Raw genomic sequence first — 23,193 nt, 5'->3', positions numbered from 1 at the left:
CTCGGGGGCGGTACTTAAGCTGGCGTAACTTACGCCGCGTAAGCTGGCTGGCTGTGCCTTTGACTGACAGCCAGGCAGTGAATCAGCGGTCGCGCAGCGCTGGCGGACGGGTGGCGGGCCTGTTACCCAAAACTGTATTTCAATTGCTGTAATCGTGTTGAGAGACAGCAGTAACATAAGGTTTGACAAGCATGATGTGTGACAGCGTGCTGCTTCTATACAACACCCCTCGAGCTTTGTGTCCCCATCTCTCACTATCTTCCTACCTGGGTTAGTGCTGGCCCCTGTAGCAGATCCGAAGTTGAACGCCATACTGCTGGTGACGAGTCCTGCACAGTTTTGCCGAATTACAAACTACAGGAAAACCCCGCTCCCACCATCAGGAGACAGCCTCACTACAGACACTGCGCATGCGCACACAAGTTAGCGCGGCATGTCGTACATCACCATGTCGCAACTTCGGAGCCGTACAGGCCGCCATGTTGGAGGCGGATCTCAGTATTGTTATGTGATGACAAACAGGGGCGGTGCCATATCCACAGTAGTGCTTACCGAATCCCTATTGCTAATCGGGCAGAATGATCTCTGTGACTCCGAAACGGCTGATGAACGGATGTTTCGGAGTTACTGGCGGCAAGTGGCAAAAGGCATAAAACCGGACATCTTAATTGTCCGGTTTAACATGCCTTTTTGGACAGGACACAGCGGCCAAAAACCGGACTGTCCGGTCTAAAACCGGACACCTGGCAACCCTAGCGGCATGTGCTCTGCGCCATATCCAGAGGTTGTCTTTTGCTGACGTATAGGTGCTGGCAGCATTGCTGCAGAGGTTGGAGGTGAGCCTGTCAGTCCTCAGACCATACGCCGCACACTGCATCACACTGCTCTGCATGGCTGTTGTCCCAAAAGGAAGCCCCTTCTGAAGATTATGCGTAAGAAAGCCTGCAAACAGTTTTCTGAAGACAAGCAGACTGAGGACCTGGACTACTGAAACCATGTCCTGTGGTCTGATGAGACTAACAAACTTATTTGGTTCAGATGGTGTCAGGTGTGTGTTGGTGGCAGCCAGCTGAGGAGTACAGAGACAATGTGTCTTGCCTACAGTGAAGCATGGCGGTGGGAGAGTCATGGTTTGTGGCTGCATGAGTGCTGCCAGCACTTGGGAGTTCACTGAGGGAACCATGAATGCAGACATGTACTGTGACATACTGAAGCAGAGGATGATCCCCTCCCTTCATAAACTGGTCCGCAGGGCAATATTCCAACATGATAACCTCAAACACACCTCCAAGATGACCACTGCCTTTATTTAAAGTATTTATATAATGCTGACATATTACGCATCGCTGTACAGAGTATATTGTCTTGTCACTAACTGTCCCTCAGAGGGGCTCACAATCTAATCCCTACTATAGTCCCATGTCTATGTATGTATCATGTAGTCCATGTATCGTAATCTAGGGCCAATATACGTTATCTGTATGTTTTTTTGGGATGTGGGAGGAAACCGGGGTGTCTGGAGGAAACCCACGCAGACACGGGGAGAACATACAAACTCCTTGCAGATGGTGACCTGGTTCCTGACAAAAGAAGGAACCTTCCCTGACCGGGAATCGAACCCGGGGCGTGGCAGTGAGAGCGCTGAATCCTACTCATTACACCACAAGGGAGAGATGATAAATAAAACTGAGGGTGAAGGTGCTGGACTGGCCAAGCAGGTGTCCAGACCTAAACCCAACTGAGTATCTGTGAGGGGTCCTCATATGGAAGGGGGAGGAGCACAAGGTCTCTAACATCCCCCAGCTTCATCATGGAGGATGGGAGGAGGATTCCACTCTTAGATTGGCCTCCAATGGTCACACCCCATCCCTTGCCTCCCCTGGTGACCTCACAGCCTGGGGGCCCATCTCACAAGGGTCATAAAACAAGTGTGGTCACACAACACCTGATCTGGAGTATTAGAGGAAGGGAAGGTTAGTAGTTGGGGGCCCCCATACCTCTGGCCCCCCTAATTACACCCCTGCACTCATGATTCTTATGGGGAAATCTTTATAGGTCAGGAGAATGCTAAGAACAGTGTCCTCCTTTCTATGGATTGTTACGTTCGAAAAGATAAATAATTTGTACTTTTGGGTGGCAGGAAATGTTCAGCTCCTTGGAGAGATTGGAAGCCGGATGTTTGTCGTTGGGAAATGACAACAAAACCCTAAAGAAAGAGGTCCTAAACTCCCCCCGAGCCATACAGAGGTACAGCAGTAGTTTGGGGGAACTCCGCACAGGCTGCACATAAATACATCAGACTCTTTGTTTCATCACCTGTTATGGTCGTCCCTCACTCTACCGATTTTCAAAGTGAGTGTCACACAATAGAATTACTGAACATCAAACGGAACAAAACAACGAGCAAGATATAAATAAGCTGCAACCGACCAAATTCTGACGGTAATAAACACATTTCCATCCATCTTCCCTGCAAAACATTGGTGACACTTCAAAAGGAGGCGCAGCAAAGGATTCTGGGAACGGCCGATCACTGCCAGTCACAAGTGACAGACTCACTCACGATTCTTATGCAAATTGGAGAAGATCTGAGCCATAGAGAGGGGGAATCTATATGGGTCAGGAGAATGCTAAAACGGTGTCATTCTTTCTATGGATTGAGTTGGAAAAGAGAAATAAATTGTACTTTTGGGTGACAGGAAATCTTCAGCTGCTTGGAGTGATTGGAAATCAGATGTTTGTCGTTGGGAAACGTTTTTTTTTTCTTATTCCACTACTAAACTTTTCTTTTCTCCTATTATTCCTTTTTGTGTCATTGTGAGCTTTTGTTGTTTGTGAAGTTGGTGGCTGTTTAGTGGCGGCCGTTAGCTCTGACAAATAAGCAGCTCTGGCAGAGGCTTGTCATCACTTCGGTTCCCTCAAGTATAATTGACGAACAGCTGGCGCTGAATTCATAATGAAATGCCCTTTTATCAGGGAACGGGCGTGATTGATAGTTGTTCTAAATTTTACCAGCACTCCTATAAAATCACTGAGAGGCTTTTATAGCTATTCATACACTACCACGTCCCGAGAACCTATCGGAGGTGCCAAGAACCTAACAACGGGGATTATCTGTGTGACTGAGACTTGGACGACGCTGCGGAGGGGTAACGTGACGCTCATCCTGACCGCCGTCTAGCGAAGGCTTCTTACCTCTACTGTAGAGAAGTGTTCTCCGTTGTCTGACGAGTTGCACGCCAACAGCTAAATCCATCCATACACACAAGGATTTAAATACTTAAGTGAACCTGAAAAAGTTAGATACTTAGCTCTGTTGAGGGAGGCTCTGGATCTCATAGAGCATTCCTGGTCTTCTCTCTGTGCCCTCGGACAACCACTTTCCGAGAGTGAAAGGTATTTGACCAACAGATCAGATACGTCTTTGGCCTACCTTGGGAAGCTTTCAGAAATTCTTGTGTCCTCAAGCTATTCCAAAGATGAGCAGGACTGTACTGCACATGCTTAGTAGAGATGAAGCCTTCACAAAGACCCCTGAAGGAGCAGACTTTCACAGGGGACAATGGTGGAACAAGGGCATGCAGAGAGGGCATTCTGGTTTTCCGATTTCTGTTTTTCCAATTTTTTTTTCTTACTTTTTTGTAATCTCTGATGCAAAAAATTACTAATAAAATACTCCTTGAAAATCGGAAAATCAGAGTTTCCAAGGAATTGGAAATTGGCATTGCCAACAGTCCCTTGATGTGATTTCCATTGTGGAAAGAAAGTCGCCAGTGTGTCCAGCAGTTCTTATACCTTCCAAAGACGGCTCCTCCGATGAGTCAAGCGTTCACAATACATTTTTTGCTTATACACGGATTCCATGACTTCTGTTTATCCTTTAATTATTCTAGGCCTTCATTTCAGAGCACAAGACATGGCGTGCTTGGATTTCAATAAATCACTGATGATGAGGATGAGGTCACGTTCAGACAGGCTGCAGTTCTGGGGACAGGTCAGATCAAGACAAGGACTAGTGATGATGAGCACAAATTTCATATAGACGTAATTTCGCATTGAAATTTGCAATTTACATGCAAAATCGTAATGCGAAATTCTCGGGGAAAAATCTTAATTTATTTCATCTGTAATTGTCATTGGTAATTTTGCCTACATTTCCACATACAGTTGTGTCAAATTTAACAGTTAATCCCGTAGCAAAGCCCCCATATGTGCTATTGCCACCAAATTTACTACATACAATTTTTTTTTAAGTCCTATTAGTTTTTTTTTTAAAAAATCAATTTTAAAAATGCAAATGAAAAATGTTTTTTAAACTAATTTTTAAATGGACTCCGAGCTCAAATGAAATAATAAGATAGTAGTCAGCTGGGGCTTTCTGCAGCCGAGTGTAGGTGGGGACGTTCCACGGTGGCCTCCTGGCCCTTCTCCCAATGCCTGTCCATATATGGCTGGCTGAGCCGAGTGTCGGACTCCTTCCTCCGCATATGACATTTGCTGACGTCACACGCCGGCTGCCTCGCGTCATCACAGCGGCCGGCGTGACAGTACGGCGCATGCGCGATTTAAAGAGGAACTCCAGTGAACATTTTAGTGTGGGCAGGTGATGTAGCTGCTGCATGGTTTTTAGCAGTTGGAAACAGCTGTAACGGCTATTTCCCACAATGCAACAAGGTTCACAGACAGGAAACTGCCAAAAGTACGTACTTTTCTTGTGGGAGGGGTTTCTTGTGGGAGGGGTTTCACCACAATATCAGTCATACAGCGCCCCCTGATGGGCTGTTTGTGAAAAGGAATAGATTTCTCATGTAAAAGGGGCATCAGCTACTGATTGGGATAAAGTTCAATTTTTGGTTGGAGTTTCTCTTTAAGAGCCAGGAGGCCGGCGTGGGACGTCCCAACCAGCACTTGGCTGCAGAAAGCCCCAGGTCAGTACGATTTTATTATTTAATTTGAGCTCAGAGTCCCTTTAAAATTGATTTTCTGAAAAACTATAAGGTCTTCCTGAATAATTATTTTTAATTGCACCGACTATTCTCCTTGTTTTTTGGTGACAACCGCATGTTAGAGGACTTGGCTATTCACCGCTAAATTTGGCAAAATTATGTTAAAAATGTTCTCAAAATTACGAATGATTACATGAAATCAGCTGAATTTACATCTGAATTAGGCGTAATTGCGAAAATTGACGTGAAATGTTGTGTAATGGTAACCAGCTGATTGCGATGATCACTAACCAGGACAACGCTCAGAGCATCTGGGGTCCCGTTGATACCCGGCGCCCCTCTCACCGGTCATCAGTTCCAGTAAATGATGAACTCTCCCAGCTTGGCCTGCCGTCTCTCCACCTCGTCTCGCGTTTCTGAATCCGCAGGCGGGAAGCCGAGATACGTTTCAGCGTTCCGTCACTGCAATCCCATTTTATAATAATCTACTCACCAGAATTTCAACAAGACACAGAGTGGAAAAAAAACACACACAAAACAACTTAAAGCGTAATTTCATAAGCCAAAGTCGCTGCGACAGCACGGCGGAAAAGCGAAAATCACAGCGCAGCTTATTTCTGGACAAACTAAGTAAATATGACACGCAGGGCAAAGTAAGAGCGCGCACATATTTTCTCAAGCTGTCAGTTTGACAAAGTGACTCCTCACCGCCGGGATATGGAAACCTAATAACATTGTTTTGTTCATTGTGTTAACCACGTCCGTAGCGAAGGGAAGAAATGGGGGGGCGGCGGGAGGGGGGCGATGCAAGTCTAATGCAGCGCAGTGGTTAGGCGGGGAGCCAGTCGGCGGACTGCTAAAATACGCAGATCTAAAGCGAACATGACTGCCGGATGAAGTAGGGTGTAAAAGCGAGGATTGCGCACGCCGCGTCACTGATAAAGCGCTCTAATATCTCAGTGTCTGACCTCCGCAGTTCCAGCAACGCACGCCGCGCATAAGTAACTCTCCCTACATGAGGCGTTACAGTATGTATTCTACCATGACTGACGGATGAAGTAGAGTGTAAAAGCGAGGATTGCGCACGCCGCGTCACTGATAGAGAGCTCTAATATCTCAGTGTCTGACCTCCGCAGTTCCAGTGACGCACGCTGCGCATAAGTAACTCGCTATACATGAGGCGTTCTCCAGCGTGTATTCTAACATGACTGCCGGATAACATAGGGTGTAAACGCACAGATTGCGCACGCCGCGTCACTGATAGAGCGCACTAATATCTCAGTGTCTGACCTCCGCAGTTCCAGCGACGCATGCCACACATAAGTAACTCGCTATACACGAGGCGTTCTCCAGCGTGTATTCTAACATGACTGCCGGATAATATAGGGTGTAAACGCACAGATTGCGCACGCCGCGTCACTGATAGAGCGCTCTAATATCTCAGTGTCTGACCTCTGCAGTTCCAGCGACACACGCCGCGCATAAGTAACTCGCTATACACGAGGCGTTCTCCAGCGTGTATTCTAACATGACTGCCGGATGAAGTAGGGTGTAAAAGCGAAGATTGCGCACGCCGCGTCACTGATAGAGCGCTCTAATATCTCAGTGTCTGACCTCGGCAGTTCCAGCGACACACAGCGCATAAGTAACTCGCTATACATGAGGCGTTCTCCAGCGTGTATTCTAACATGACTGCCGGATAATATAGGGTGTAAACGCACAGATTGCGCACACCGCGTCACTGATAGAGCGCTCTAATATCTCAGTGTCTGACCTCTGCAGTTCCAGCGACACACAGCGCATAAGTAACTCTCCCTACATGAGGCGTTCTCCAGCGTGTATTCTAACATGACTGCCGGATAATATAGGGTGTAAACGCACAGATTGCGCACGCCGCGTCACTGATAGAGCGCTGTAATATCTCAGTGTCTGACCTCCGCAGTTCCTGCGACACACGCCGCGCATAAGTAACTCGCTATACATGAGGCGTTCTCCAGCGTGTATTCTAACATGACTGCCGGATAATATAGGGTGTAAACGCACAGATTGCGCACGCCGCGTCACTGATAGAGCGCTCTAATATCTCAGTGTCTGACCTCTGCAGTTCCAGCGACGCACGCCGCGCATAAGTAACTCGCTATACATGAGGCGTTCTCCAGCGTGTATTCTAACATGACTGCCGGATAACATAGGGTGTAAACGCACAGATTGCGCACGCCGCGTCACTGATAGAGCGCTCTAATATCTCAGTGTCTGACCTCTGCAGTTCCAGCAACGCACGCCGCGCATAAGTAACTCTCCCTACATGAGGCGTTCTCCAGCGTGTATTCTAACATGACTGCCGGATGAAGTAGGGTGTAAACGCACAGATTGCGCACGCCGTGTCACTGATAGAGCGCTCTAATATCTCAGTGTCTGACCTCTGCAGTTCCAGCGACGCACGCCGCGCATAAGTAACTCTCCCTACATGAGGCGTTACAGTATGTATTCTACCATGACTGACGGATGAAGTAGAGTGTAAAAGCGAGGATTGCGCACGCCGCGTCACTGATAGAGAGCTCTAATATCTCAGTGTCTGACCTCCGCAGTTCCAGTGACGCACGCTGCGCATAAGTAACTCGCTATACATGAGGCGTTCTCCAGCGTGTATTCTAACATGACTGCCGGATAACATAGGGTGTAAACGCACAGATTGCGCACGCCGCGTCACTGATAGAGCGCTCTAATATCTCAGTGTCTGACCTCTGCAGTTCCAGCGACACACGCCGCGCATAAGTAACTCGCTATACACGAGGCGTTCTCCAGCGTGTATTCTAACATGACTGCCGGATGAAGTAGGGTGTAAAAGCGAAGATTGCGCACGCCGCGTCACTGATAGAGCGCTCTAATATCTCAGTGTCTGACCTCCGCAGTTCCAGCGCCGCACGCCGCGCATAAGTAACTCGCTATACATAAGGCGTTCTCCAGCGTGTATTCTAACATGACTGCCGGATAATATAGGGTGTAAACGCACAGATTGCGCACGCCGCGTCACTGATAGAGCGCTCTAATATCTCAGTGTCTGACCTCTGCAGTTCCAGCGACACACAGCGCATAAGTAACTCGCTCTACATGAGGCGTTCTCCAGCGTGTATTCTAACATGACTGCCGGATAATATAGGGTGTAAACGCACAGATTGCGCACACCGCGTCACTGATAGAGCGCTCTAATATCTCAGTGTCTGACCTCCGCAGTTCCAGCGACGCACGCCGCGCATAAGTAACTCGCTCTACACGAGGCGTTCTCCAGCGTGTATTCTAACATGACTGCCGGATAATATAGGGTGTAAACGCACAGATTGCGCACGCCGCGTCACTGATAGAGCGCTCTAATATCTCAGTGTCTGACCTCTGCAGTTCCAGCGACACACAGCGCATAAGTAACTCGCTATACATGAGGCGTTCTCCAGCGTGTATTCTAACATGACTGCCGGATAATATAGGGTGTAAACGCACAGATTGCGCACGCCGCGTCACTGATAGAGCGCTCTAATATCTCAGTGTCTGACCTCTGCAGTTCCAGCGACACACAGCGCATAAGTAACTCGCTATACATGAGGCGTTCTCCAGCGTGTATTCTAACATGACTGCCGGATAATATAGGGTGTAAACGCACAGATTGCGCACACCGCGTCACTGATAGAGCGCTCTAATATCTCAGTGTCTGACCTCTGCAGTTCCAGCGACACACAGCGCATAAGTAACTCTCCCTACATGAGGCGTTCTCCAGCGTGTATTCTAACATGACTGCCGGATAATATAGGGTGTAAACGCACAGATTGCGCACGCCGCGTCACTGATAGAGCGCTGTAATATCTCAGTGTCTGACCTCCGCAGTTCCTGCGACACACGCCGCGCATAAGTAACTCGCTATACATGAGGCGTTCTCCAGCGTGTATTCTAACATGACTGCCGGATAACATAGGGTGTAAACGCACAGATTGCGCACGCCGCGTCACTGATAGAGCGCTCTAATATCTCAGTGTCTGACCTCTGCAGTTCCAGCAACGCACGCCGCGCATAAGTAACTCTCCCTACATGAGGCGTTCTCCAGCGTGTATTCTAACATGACTGCCGGATGAAGTAGGGTGTAAACGCACAGATTGCGCACGCCGTGTCACTGATAGAGCGCTCTAATATCTCAGTGTCTGACCTCTGCAGTTCCAGCGACGCACGCCGCGCATAAGTAACTCGCTATACACGAGGCGTTCTCCAGCGTGTATTCTAACATGACTGCCGGATAATATAGGGTGTAAACGCACAGATTGCGCACGCCGCGTCACTGATAGAGCGCTCTAATATCTCAGTGTCTGACCTCCGCAGTTCCAGCGCCGCACGCCGCGCATAAGTAACTCGCTCTACAGGAGGCGTTCTCCAGCGTGTATTCTAACATGACTGCCGGATAATATAGGGTGTAAACGCACAGATTGCGCACGCCGTGTCACTGATAGAGCGCTCTAATATCTCAGTGTCTGACCTCTGCAGTTCCAGCGACGCACGCCGCGCATAAGTAACTCGCTATACACGAGGCGTTCTCCAGCGTGTATTCTAACATGACTGCCGGATAATATAGGGTGTAAACGCACAGATTGCGCACGCCGCGTCACTGATAGAGCGCTCTAATATCTCAGTGTCTGACCTCCGCAGTTCCAGCGCCGCACGCCGCGCATAAGTAACTCGCTCTACAGGAGGCGTTCTCCAGCGTGTATTCTAACATGACTGCCGGATAATATAGGGTGTAAACGCACAGATTGCGCACGCCGCGTCACTGATAGAGCGCTCTAATATCTCAGTGTCTGACCTCCGCAGTTCCAGCGACACACGCCGCGCATAAGTAACTCGCTATACACGAGGCGTTCTCCAGCGTGTATTCTAACATGACTGCCGGATAATATAGGGTGTAAACGCACAGATTGCGCACGCCGCGTCACTGATAGAGCGCTCTAATATCTCAGTGTCTGACCTCCGCAGTTCCTGCGACACACGCCGCGCATAAGTAACTCGCTATACATGAGGCGTTCTCCAGCGTGTATTCTAACATGACTGCCGGATAACATAGGGTGTAAACGCACAGATTGCGCACGCCGCGTCACTGATAGAGCGCTCTAATATCTCAGTGTCTGACCTCCGCAGTTCCAGCGACGCACGCCGCGCATAAGTAACTCGCTCTACACGAGGCGTTCTCCAGCGCGTATTCTAACATGACTGCCGGATGAAGTAGGGTGTAAAAGCGAGGATTGCGCACGCCGCGTCACTGATAGAGCGCTCTAATATCTCAGTGTCTGACCTCCGCAGTTCCAGCGACGCACAGCGCATAAGTAACTCGCTATACATGAGGTGTTCTCCAGCGCGTATTCTAACATGACTGCCGGATGAAGTAGGGTGTAAAAGCGAGGATTGCGCACGCCGCATCACTGATAGAGCGCTCTAATATCTCAGTGTCTGACCTCCGCAGTTCCAGCGACGCACGCCGCGCATAAGTAACTCGCTCTACACGAGGCGTTCTCCAGCGCGTATTCTAACATGACTGCCGGATGAAGTAGGGTGTAAAAGCGAGGATTGCGCACGCCGCGTCACTGATAGAGAGCTCTAATATCTCAGTGTCTGACCTCTGCAGTTCCAGCGACACACGCCACACATAAGTAACTCGCTCTACAGGAGGCGTTCTCCAGCGTGTATTCTAACATGACTGCCGGATAATATAGGGTGTAAACGCACAGATTGCGCACGCCGCGTCACTGATAGAGCGCTCTAATATCTGTGTCTGACCTCTGCAGTTCCAGCGACACACGCCGCGCATAAGTAACTCGCTATACATGAGGCGTTCTCCAGCGTGTATTCTAACATGACTGCCGGATAACATAGGGTGTAAACGCACAGATTGCGCACGCCGCGTCACTGATAGAGCGCTCTAATATCTCAGTGTCTGACCTCCGCAGTTCCAGCGACGCATGCCACACATAAGTAACTCGCTATACAGGAGGCGTTCTCCAGCGTGTATTCTAACATGACTGCCGGATAATATAGGGTGTAAACGCACAGATTGCGCACGCCGCGTCACTGATAGAGCGCTCTAATATCTCAGTGTCTGACCTCCGCAGTTCCAGCGACGCACGCCGCGCATAAGTAACTCGCTCTACAGGAGGCGTTCTCCAGCGTGTATTCTAACATGACTGCCGGATAATATAGGGTGTAAACGCACAGATTGCGCACGCCGCGTCACTGATAGAGCGCTCTAATATCTCAGTGTCTGACCTCCGCAGTTCCAGCGACGCACGCCGCGCATAAGTAACTCGCTCTACAGGAGGCGTTCTCCAGCGTGTATTCTAACATGACTGCCGGATAATATAGGGTGTAAACGCACAGATTGCGCACGCCGCGTCACTGATAGAGCGCTCTAATATCTCAGTGTCTGACCTCCGCAGTTCCAGCGACACACAGCGCATAAGTAACTTGCTCTACACGAGGCGTTCTCCAGCGTGTATTCTAACATGACTGCCGGATAACATAGGGTGTAAACGCACAGATTGCGCACGCCGCGTCACTGATAGAGCGCTCTAATATCTCAGTGTCTGACCTCCGCAGTTCCAGCGACGCACGCCGCGCATAAGTAACTCGCTCTACACGAGGCGTTCTACAGTATGTATTCTACCATGACTGCCGGATAATATAGGGTGTAAACGCACAGATTGCGCACGCCGCGTCACTGATAGAGCGCTCTAATATCTCAGTGTCTGACCTCCGCAGTTCCTGCGACACACGCCGCGCATAAGTAACTCGCTATACATGAGGCGTTCTCCAGCGTGTATTCTAACATGACTGCCGGATAACATAGGGTGTAAACGCACAGATTGCGCACGCCGCGTCACTGATAGAGCGCTCTAATATCTCAGTGTCTGACCTCCGCAGTTCCAGCGCCGCACGCCGCGCATAAGTAACTCGCTCTACAGGAGGCGTTCTCCAGCGTGTATTCTAACATGACTGCCGGATAATATAGGGTGTAAACGCACAGATTGCGCACGCCGCGTCACTGATAGAGCGCTCTAATATCTCAGTGTCTGACCTCCGCAGTTCCAGCGACGCACGCCGCGCATAAGTAACTCGCTATACATGAGGCGTTCTCCAGCGTGTATTCTAACATGACTGCCGGATGAAGTAGGGTGTAAACGCACAGATTGCGCACGCCGCGTCACTGATAGAGCGCTCTAATATCTCAGTGTCTGACCTCCGCAGTTCCAGCGACGCACGCCGCGCATAAGTAACTCGCTATACATGAGGCGTTCTCCAGCGTGTATTCTAACATGACTGCCGGATAACATAGGGTGTAAACGCACAGATTGCGCACGCCGCGTCACTGATAGAGCGCTCTAATATCTCAGTGTCTGACCTCTGCAGTTCCAGCGACGCACGCCGCGCATAAGTAACTCGCTATACACGAGGCGTTCTCCAGCGTGTATTCTAACATGACTGCCGGATAATATAGGGTGTAAACGCACAGATTGCGCACGCCGCGTCACTGATAGAGCGCTCTAATATCTCAGTGTCTGACCTCGGCAGTTCCAGCGACACACAGCGCATAAGTAACTCGCTATACATGAGGCGTTCTCCAGCGTGTATTCTAACATGACTGCCGGATAATATAGGGTGTAAACGCACAGATTGCGCACACCGCGTCACTGATAGAGCGCTCTAATATCTCAGTGTCTGACCTCTGCAGTTCCAGCGACACACAGCGCATAAGTAACTCTCCCTACATGAGGCGTTCTCCAGCGTGTATTCTAACATGACTGCCGGATAATATAGGGTGTAAACGCACAGATTGCGCACGCCGCGTCACTGATAGAGCGCTGTAATATCTCAGTGTCTGACCTCCGCAGTTCCTGCGACGCACAGCGCATAAGTAACTCGCTATACATGAGGCGTTCTCCAGCGTGTATTCTAACATGACTGCCGGATAACATAGGGTGTAAACGCACAGATTGCGCACGCCGCGTCACTGATAGAGCGCTCTAATATCTCAGTGTCTGACCTCTGCAGTTCCAGCGACGCACAGCGCATAAGTAACTCGCTATACATGAGGCGTTCTCCAGCGTGTATTCTAACATGACTGCCGGATAATATAGGGTGTAAACGCACAGATTGCGCACGCCGCGTCACTGATAGAGCGCTCTAATATCTCAGTGTCTGACCTCCGCAGTTCCAGCGACGCACGCCGCGCATAAGTAACTCGCTATACATGAGGCGTTCTCCAGCGTGTATTCTAACATGACTGCCGGATGAAGTAGGGTGTAAACGCACAGATTGCGCACGCCGTGTCACTGATAGAGCGCTCTAATATCTCAGTGTCTGACCTCTGCAGTTCCAGCGACGCACGCCGCGCATAAGTAACTCGCTATACACGAGGCGTTCTCCAGCGTGTATTCTAACATGACTGCCGGATAATATAGGGTGTAAACGCACAGATTGCGCACGCCGCGTCACTGATAGAGCGCTCTAATATCTCAGTGTCTGACCTCCGCAGTTCCAGCGCCGCACGCCGCGCATAAGTAACTCGCTCTACAGGAGGCGTTCTCCAGCGTGTATTCTAACATGACTGCCGGATAATATAGGGTGTAAACGCACAGATTGCGCACGCCGCGTCACTGATAGAGCGCTCTAATATCTCAGTGTCTGACCTCCGCAGTTCCAGCGACACACGCCGCGCATAAGTAACTCGCTATACATGAGGCGTTCTCCAGCGTGTATTCTAACATGACTGCCGGATGAAGTAGGGTGTAAACGCACAGATTGCGCACGCCGCGTCACTGATAGAGCGCTCTAATATCTCAGTGTCTGACCTCCGCAGTTCCAGCGCCGCACGCCGCGCATAAGTAACTCGCTATACATGAGGCGTTCTCCAGCGTGTATTCTAACATGACTGCCGGATAACATAGGGTGTAAACGCACAGATTGCGCACGCCGCGTCACTGATAGAGCGCTCTAATATCTCAGTGTCTGACCTCTGCAGTTCCAGCGACGCACGCCGCGCATAAGTAACTCGCTCTACACGAGGCGTTCTCCAGCGTGTATTCTAACATGACTGCCGGATAACATAGGGTGTAAACGCACAGATTGCGCACGCCGCGTCACTGATAGAGCGCTCTAATATCTCAGTGTCTGACCTCCGCAGTTCCAGCGCCGCACGCCGCGCATAAGTAACTCGCTATACACGAGGCGTTCTCCAGCGTGTATTCTAACATGACTGCCGGATAATATAGGGTGTAAACGCACAGATTGCGCACGCCGCGTCACTGATAGAGCGCTCTAATATCTCAGTGTCTGACCTCCGCAGTTCCAGCGCCGCACGCCGCGCATAAGTAACTCGCTCTACAGGAGGCGTTCTCCAGCGTGTATTCTAACATGACTGCCGGATAATATAGGGTGTAAACGCACAGATTGCGCACGCCGCGTCACTGATAGAGCGCTCTAATATCTCAGTGTCTGACCTCCGCAGTTCCAGCGACACACGCCGCGCATAAGTAACTCGCTATACATGAGGCGTTCTCCAGCGTGTATTCTAACATGACTGCCGGATAATATAGGGTGTAAACGCACAGATTGCGCACGCCGCGTCACTGATAGAGCGCTCTAATATCTCAGTGTCTGACCTCCGCAGTTCCAGCGACACACGCCGCGCATAAGTAACTCGCTCTACACGAGGCGTTCTCCAGCGTGTATTCTAACATGACTGCCGGATAATATAGGGTGTAAACGCACAGATTGCGCACGCCGCGTCACTGATAGAGCGCTCTAATATCTCAGTGTCTGACCTCCGCAGTTCCAGCGACACACGCCGCGCATAAGTAACTCGCTATACACGAGGCGTTCTCCAGCGTGTATTCTAACATGACTGCCGGATAATATAGGGTGTAAACGCAGAGATTGCGCACGCCGCGTCACTGATAGAGCGCTCTAATATCTCAGTGTCTGACCTCCGCAGTTCCAGCGACGCACAGCGCATAAGTAACTCGCTCTACACGAGGCGTTCTCCAGCGTGTATTCTAACATGACTGCCGGATAACATAGGGTGTAAACGCACAGATTGCGCACGCCGCGTCACTGATAGAGCGCTCTAATATCTCAGTGTCTGACCTCTGCAGTTCCAGCGACGCACGCCGCGCATAAGTAACTCGCTCTACAGGAGGCGTTCTCCAGCGTGTATTCTAACATGACTGCCGGATAATATAGGGTGTAAACGCACAGATTGCGCACGCCGCGTCACTGATAGAGCGCTCTAATATCTCAGTGTCTGACCTCCGCAGTTCCATCGACGCACGCCGCGCATAAGTAACTCTCCCTACATGAGGCGTTCTCCAGCGCGTATTCTAACATGACTGCCGGATAATATAGGGTGTAAACGCACAGATTGCGCACGCCGCGTCACTGATAGAGCGCTCTAATATCTCAGTGTCTGACCTCCGCAGTTCCAGCAACGCACGCCGCGCATAAGTAACTCTCCCTACATGAGGCGTTCTACAGTATGTATTCTACCATGACTGCCGGATGAAGTAGGGTGTAAAAGCGAGGATTGCGCACGCCGCGTCACTGATAGAGCGCTCTAATATCTCAGTGTCTGACCTCCGCAGTTCCAGCGACGCACGCTGCGCATAAGTAACTCGCTATACATGAGGCGTTCTCCAGCGTGTATTCTAACATGACTGCCGGATGAAGTAGGGTGTAAAAGCGAGGATTGCGCACGCCGCGTCACTGATAGAGCGCTCTAATATCTCAGTGTCTGACCTCCGCAGTTCCAGCGACGCACGCTGCGCATAAGTAACTCGCTCTACACGAGGCGTTCTCCAGCGTGTATTCTAACATGACTGCCGGATGAAGTAGGGTGTAAAAGCGAGGATTGCGCACGCCGCGTCACTGATAGAGCGCTCTAATATCTCAGTGTCTGACCTCCGCAGTTCCAGCGACGCACGCCGCGCATAAGTAACTCGCTCTACAGGAGGCGTTCTCCAGCGCGTATTCTAACATGACTGCCGGATAATATAGGGTGTAAACGCACAGATTGCGCACGCCACGTCACTGATAGAGCGCTCTAATATCTCAGTGTCTGACCTCCGCAGTTCCAGCAACGCACGCCGCGCATAAGTAACTCTCCCTACATGAGGCGTTCTACAGTATGTATTCTACCATGACTGCCGGATGAAGTAGGGTGTAAAAGCGAGGATTGCGCACGCCGCGTCACTGATAGAGCGCTCTAATATCTCAGTGTCTGACCTCCGCAGTTCCAGCGACGCACAGCGCATAAGTAACTCGCTATACATGAGGTGTTCTCCAGCGTGTATTCTAACATGACTGCCGGATGAAGTAGGGTGTAAAAGCGAGGATTGCGCACGCCGCGTCACTGATAGAGCGCTCTAATATCTCAGTGTCTGACCTCCGCAGTTCCAGCGACGCACGCTGCGCATAAGTAACTCGCTCTACACGAGGCGTTCTCCAGCGCGTATTCTAACATGACTGCCGGATAATATAGGGTGTAAACGCACAGATTGCGCACGCCGCGTCACTGATAGAGCGCTCTAATATCTCAGTGTCTGACCTCCGCAGTTCCAGCAACGCACGCCGCGCATAAGTAACTCTCCCTACATGAGGCGTTCTACAGTATGTATTCTACCATGACTGCCGGATGAAGTAGGGTGTAAAAGCGAGGATTGCGCACGCCGCGTCACTGATAGAGCGCTCTAATATCTCAGTGTCTGACCTCGGCAGTTCCAGCGACACACAGCGCATAAGTAACTTGCTCTACACGAGGCGTTCTCCAGCGTGTATTCTAACATGACTGCCGGATGAAGTAGGGTGTAAACGCACAGATTGCGCACGCCGCGTCACTGATAGAGCGCTCTAATATCTCAGTGTCTGACCTCCGCAGTTCCAGCGACGCACGCCGCGCATAAGTAACTCGCTCTACAGGAGGCGTTCTCCAGCGTGTATTCTAACATGACTGCCGGATAACATAGGGTGTAAACGCACAGATTGCGCACGCCGCGTCACTGATAGACCGCTCTAATATCTCAGTGTCTGACCTCCGCAGTTCCAGCGACACATGCCACACATAAGTAACTCTTACATCTCTCTTTGTTCCCCTCCCCCTTACATCTCTCATTACCCCTCCCCTTTGCATTTCTATCTGTGCCCCTCCCACTTGCATCTCTCTGTGCCACTCTCCCTTGCACCTCTCTCTTTATGCCCCCCCTTAAATCTCTTTCTGTGCCCCTCCCCCTTGCATCTCTCTCTGCCCCTCCCCCTTGCATCTCTCTCTGCCCCTCCCCCTTGCATCTCTCTCTCTGTGCCTCCCTTAAATCTCTCTCAGTGCCCCTCCCCCTTACATATCTCTCTGTGCCCCTCCCCCTAACAATTTGGAAAGCATAATATTTTTGAGGCAGATTTGTACAGATTAAAGGCTGGAAACCGAGCAGTGTGAGCGTCTGGTCAGATCTGGACACTTACATCTGGCTGCAATCTGAAATAAAAGGGTGATATATAAAAGGCCTGAGTTACGTCAGCTTTGTGCAGCAGCGATCTGTGTTTCTAGGCTTTTGTTGGGGGGAGTGGAGATTGGGTTTAATTTAATAAGGCCACCAACAGTGAGATGAAACAAAGTGCTACAGAAGACGGCAGAGCAGGACAGTAACGTTCAGCGGTGAGGAATTCGCCGGCGCAGGGCGTCAGTTCCCCCCTTCCCCCGGGTACGAGGAGCAGAACGGATGCATCCCCCCTCCCAGTCCCCAGAATACACGTCACACGACGTGCTGGGGGTAGAAAGACCCCGCAGATGTCTCATGCTGCACTCTGTTATATATTATATGATTGCAGAGGATTAGCCGAGGCGTCTGGCGGAATGGCGATGCTCACGCTGGGGAACAGCGTCCTGCCACCGCCAATAATCTCCTGTTGCATCTAATTCCTCTCTGCACCGTTTCGTCCATCTCCGGCCGCCTCCTGACACGTGTGAGCGCAGCCGCCGGCTTATCACACCGGGGAGTTTAATAACCCAGTGCATGTAGATACACGGACATGTGAGGCCCACCAGCATCATGTCCAAACCAAACATACGCCCCGTTTAATAGCAAATACAATTATAAGACTTTGGCCCATAAAAGTGGCTCTGTGGCCTTCCCAACTCATCACTGATGTCATTCAGAAGGTTAGAATGTCTTTGCCTTATTCCTTCTCCAAACTGGATGTTTAGCTTCTCAACCTGTACTGTGCCATGACAAAGGGGACCCTACACAGGGACGGATCTAGGGGGGGGGGGGGGGGGCAGACGGGTCTCTTGCACCAGGCGCAGTTTGTGTAATTCTTAAAAAGGCGGCAAAATTTGGATGGGGAATGGCAGTTTAGGCGCCAAAACCTGACCTTGCCCCAGGCACAACTTGGGGCAACTTGGTCTAGATCCGTCCCTGACCCTACAAGGCCCCGAAACCATAATTGGTGCCGCGTTTAGACTGAGACAGAATAATAAACACAGGCCCTGAACACCACTGTGTGGACCCTTTAGGTCTTCTCCACCTGAGTCTGACCCCCAATTATTGGGCAAATGTGGTCTGACAATGCACAGGCTTTGTGCATTCTTCGGACGTTCTTCGTTAAGCTTTCAGTGGACCATCCAGCACTTTATGGTCATCCTGTTTATACATTTTCAATGCCTGAGTGCAAATTCTTCTATCCCTGGGTAATAAAACCGCACCCAACCTCTGGAGAAAGTGACTCTTGACCATGCACCATTCTTAGGATACATCAGAAGAGCTTCTCTTACATCTAGAAGGGGAGACTTTAACTCATTCACTCAAGACATGTACTGGCCAATTAATCAGAAGGTGGTGACTGACCAATGTGGCAGTGACAAGTGACAGAAACCTCAGGAAGATAGAGAAGCTGGAGTTATTACCGGGGCCTGAAAGAGGAACTTGATGTTGCAAGTGAAGGCCATAGAAGTCCCAGCAGTGGGAGGAGCACTCAGGGTGGAGACTACTGCAAAAATGGCAGAACTCTCTGTCCAGAAGAGGGCAGAACTTGGGAACATCTGAGATACTATGTAAAACCCTCAAACTCCCAGGCCTCTAGATAGTTTGATAGGGGATCTGGTACCGATGAAGTTACCTACCATTCATTGGGACGAGGAGAAAATGTAACATTTGTATAGCACTTTTCTCCTGTGTGACTCAAAGTGCTCAAGAGCTGCAGCCACTAAGGGCATGCTCAATGGGCCACCCTGCAGTGCTAGGGAGTCTTGCCCAGTACTTCTTACTGAATAGGTACTGACCCTGAGGATTCGAACCCTTGTCTCCTGTGTCAGAGGCAGAACCCTTAACCAGAACACTATCCAGCCACTGGATTGTATGCATTTTTCCTTGGGTTCTTTACAAAAGTCCTGGGAGCTTGAAGATTCTGCAAAGTATCTTAACTGTTTTCGGCACTGCCCTTTGCTGAGCTACTCCTTCAGTTTAGGAGTCACAAACTCAAGTGCCGCCACCATAACTAGGCCTTCTGTGGCCTTCACTTTGTACATCTTCTCTAGCTTTTTCCAAGGCCTGGTACTCCTCGGGCCACTCATACTCCTTCCTAAAGTTGTTGTAACTTCATACTGCCATATGGCAATGGTAGGGATTAGATTGTGAGCTCCTTTGAGGGACAGTTAGTGACAAGATATATATATATATATATATATATATATATATATATATATATATATATATATATATATATATATATATACACACTGTACAGCGCTGCGTAATATGTCGGCGCTATATAAATACTAAATAATAATAATAATCTATCATCACTGCCTGCTCCATGTCTATAAAACTGATGTCTAGTTGAGAGCAGAGCTATTCACTAAGATGCTAACAATTCTTGGTTGTGTTGTCCTAATTACTTTAACTTTCCATCTTTAAACAGGACACCCCACCACACCGCCGTTGGCCAGAAGTGTTTATCCATCTTCCCTGTGTCAGTATTAGCAGCTGAAGGCCACGTAGGACAATTCCTTCCAATCACTTCTACCATATTCTCAGTTAACAACTAATAAAGGCCTCTCCTTTGTCTCCTTTTTATTTCATCCCCAATTGCAGCCAGATAATCAGAAGCAGCGACACTCTCTCCAGCAAATAACGTCCTCCAGAACACCCATCGCTTCCAACTAAACCGCTCAACAAGTGGCTGCTTTATGGAGTCAACTTTTTAGAAGGCCTCCGTGAAACAAAAGACCGTATTACACAGTATGTATTGCCTATATTGCAGAGACCGTTCAACGCCATACGAAAAAATAACCATATTAAACAAAGGCGCATTATCATATTAATGGAATGCTCCTCATATTTGCAGAAGAGATAAAAGTGGGAGCAATTAAGCGATGTGATGAATAGCAGGAGACCTTGATGGAAGCTTTCTGTGTGAATATAATAGTAAAAATAAATCCAAAGTCTGGATGTATAGATTTGTGCCCCTGAACTACTTCCCCAAATCAGGTGGTTGGTGCAGATGGAGGTGCGTATCAGAGATATAATGAGGTCGTGATTAATGTACGATGCAGATAAAGACGGGAAAATAAACAGACTTGCATGTTGTGGAAGAATCTGCATACGGTAATGAGATGTGGTAGAGGAGCTTTGAAGATGGTGCAATACACACACAGACGTGGAATATTTACCTTTATTCATATCAATCAGCTGCTTCTTCTTCTGCATCCGCTCCATCTTCTCCCGCTCGGCTTTCTCCTTCGCTATCTTGGCCCGTTTCATCTTTTCTTCCATTTCTCTCCTCTTGTTGTTTTCTTTGACGGCTTCCTGCAAGACGAGACAAGCCAAAATTACCAACACGGTCCACCTAAAGAGTTCCTCGACCCAAAAGTCATGCATGAGTTACGGAAGGGGGTCTGCTGGCTCAGCCCCTCGCCTTTGTGTTATTTCATATCTCTGGGGACATGAGTCTCTCCACCACTGGAACAAGCTGTCCTCCTGCTTATACTGGTGTTCCCAAACTCACCACCCACTTCGATGGCTCCCATCTTGCCTGTTTCAAACTCTATAATATTTGTTTTACGTGGCTATAGAGAGGGTCAATGAGATGCAAATAGTGGATTCAAAAATATAGACGGAAGATTGAACGAAATCTGAAAACAGAGTAATCGAACTTGGTGCCATTCAATTGGTCTATATTCAAGTGACAGAATATGCATTTCATTGACATCTGTGCACACCTACAGTGGTATGGGAACATTTTGTAAACCATTTTGAAATAAATAATGATAATAATAGTATTTATATAATAATAGAAAATACATAACCATTCCAAAATATTATACTGGTTTCATGGGTATAGTAAGGATAATGTAAGAAATGTACATATTTGTGTGACAAGTATGCAAGCCTCTGCAGTTCATTCTGTTGCTGGGCTGATCCTCACCATTCTGTTATGGCCTCCAATCCTCACCATTCTGTTATGGCCTCCAATCTTCACCATTCTGTTATGGCCTCCAATCTTCACCATTCTGTTATGGCCTCCAATCCTCACCATTCTGTTATGGCCTCCAATCCTCACCATTCTGTTATGCCCTTTAATCCTCACCATTCTGTTATGCCCTTTAATCCTCACCATTCTGTTATGGCCTCCAATCCTCACCATTCTGTTATGGCCTTCAGTCCTCACCATTCTGTTATGGCCTCCAATCCTCACCATTCTGTTATGCCCTTTAATCCTCACCATTCTGTTATGCCCTTTAATCCTCACCATTCTGTTATGCCCTTTAATCCTCACCATTCTGTTATGCCCTTTAATCCTCACCATTCTGTTATGGCCTCCAATCCTCACCATTCTGTTATGGCCTTCAGTCCTCACCATTCTGTTATGGCCTCCAATCCTCACCATTCTGTTATGCCCTTTAATCCTCACCATTCTGTTATGGCCTCCAATCCTTACCATTCTGTTATGGCCTCCAATCCTTACCATTCTGTTATGGCCTCCAATCCTCACCATTCTGTTATGGCCTCCAATCCTCACCATTCTGTTATGGCCTCCAATCCTCACCATTCTGTTATGGCCTTCAATCCTCACCATTCTGTTATGGCCTCCAATCCTTACCATTCTGTTATAGCCTCCAATCCTCACCATTCTGTTATGCCCTTTAATCCTCACCATTCTGTTATGCCCTTTAATCCTCACCATTCTGTTATGCCCTTTAATCCTCACCATTCTGTTATGCCCTTTAATCCTCACCATTCTGTTATGGCCTCCAATCCTTACCATTCTGTTATGGCCTCCAATCCTTACCATTCTGTTATGGCCTCCAATCCTTACCATTCTGTTATGGCCTCCAATCCTCACCATTCTGTTATGGCCTCCAATCCTCACCATTCTGTTATGGCCTCCAATCCTCACCATTCTGTTATGGCCTCCAATCCTCACCATTCTGTTATGCCCTTTAATCCTCACCATTCTGTTATGCCCTTTAATCCTCACCATTCTGTTATGGCCTTTAATCCTCACCATTCTGTTATGCCCTTTAATCCTCACCATTCTGTTATGCCCTTTAATCCTCACCATTCTGTTATGCCCTTTAATCCTCACCATTCTGTTATGGCCTCCAATCCTCACCATTCTGTTATGGCCTTCAATCCTCACCATTCTGTTATGGCCTCCAATCCTCACCATTCTGTTATGGCCTCCAATCCTCACCATTCTGTTATGGCCTCCAATCCTCACCATTCTGTTATGGCCTCCAATCCTCACCATTCTGTTATGGCCTCCAATCCTCACCATTCTGTTATGGCCTCCAATCCTCACCATTCTGTTATGGCCTCCAATCCTCACCATTCTGTTATGGCCTTCAATCCTCACCATTCTGTTATGGCCTCCAATCCTTACCATTCTGTTATGGCCTCCAATCCTCACCATTCTGTTATGGCCTCCAATCCTTACCATTCTGTTATGGCCTCCAATCCTCGCCATTCTGTTATGGCCTCCAATCCTCGCCATTCTGTTATGGCCTCCAATCCTCGCCATTCTGTTATGGCCTCCAATCCTCGCCATTCTGTTATGGCCTCCAATCCTCGCCATTCTGTTATGGCCTCCAATCCTCGCCATTCTGTTATGGCCTCCAATCCTCGCCATTCTGTTATGGCCTCCAATCCTCGCCATTCTGTTATGGCCTCCAATCCTC

At 49.1% G+C, this 23,193-nt stretch overlaps 1 protein-coding gene across 4 annotated transcripts in view; it reads right to left on the bottom strand.

The window, feature by feature from the left end:
• Positions 1 to 23,193, bottom strand: part of DIAPH2 (diaphanous related formin 2) — a 1,596,586-nt gene that overhangs the window by 183,352 nt on the left and 1,390,041 nt on the right. For all 4 annotated transcript variants that reach the window (XM_068249979.1, XM_068249980.1, XM_068249981.1 and 1 more), the window contains one exon: positions 20,686 to 20,821. In XM_068249979.1, coding sequence (XP_068106080.1) covers positions 20,686 to 20,821 — 136 coding nt within the window. The remainder of the gene's footprint in view (positions 1 to 20,685; positions 20,822 to 23,193) is intronic.

This window comes from Hyperolius riggenbachi, chromosome 8, assembly GCF_040937935.1.
Source record: "Hyperolius riggenbachi isolate aHypRig1 chromosome 8, aHypRig1.pri, whole genome shotgun sequence".
NCBI lineage: Eukaryota > Metazoa > Chordata > Amphibia > Anura > Hyperoliidae > Hyperolius > Hyperolius riggenbachi.
The sequence above is the reverse complement of the archived record's forward strand: the minus strand, read 5'-3'. Positions and strand labels throughout refer to the sequence as shown.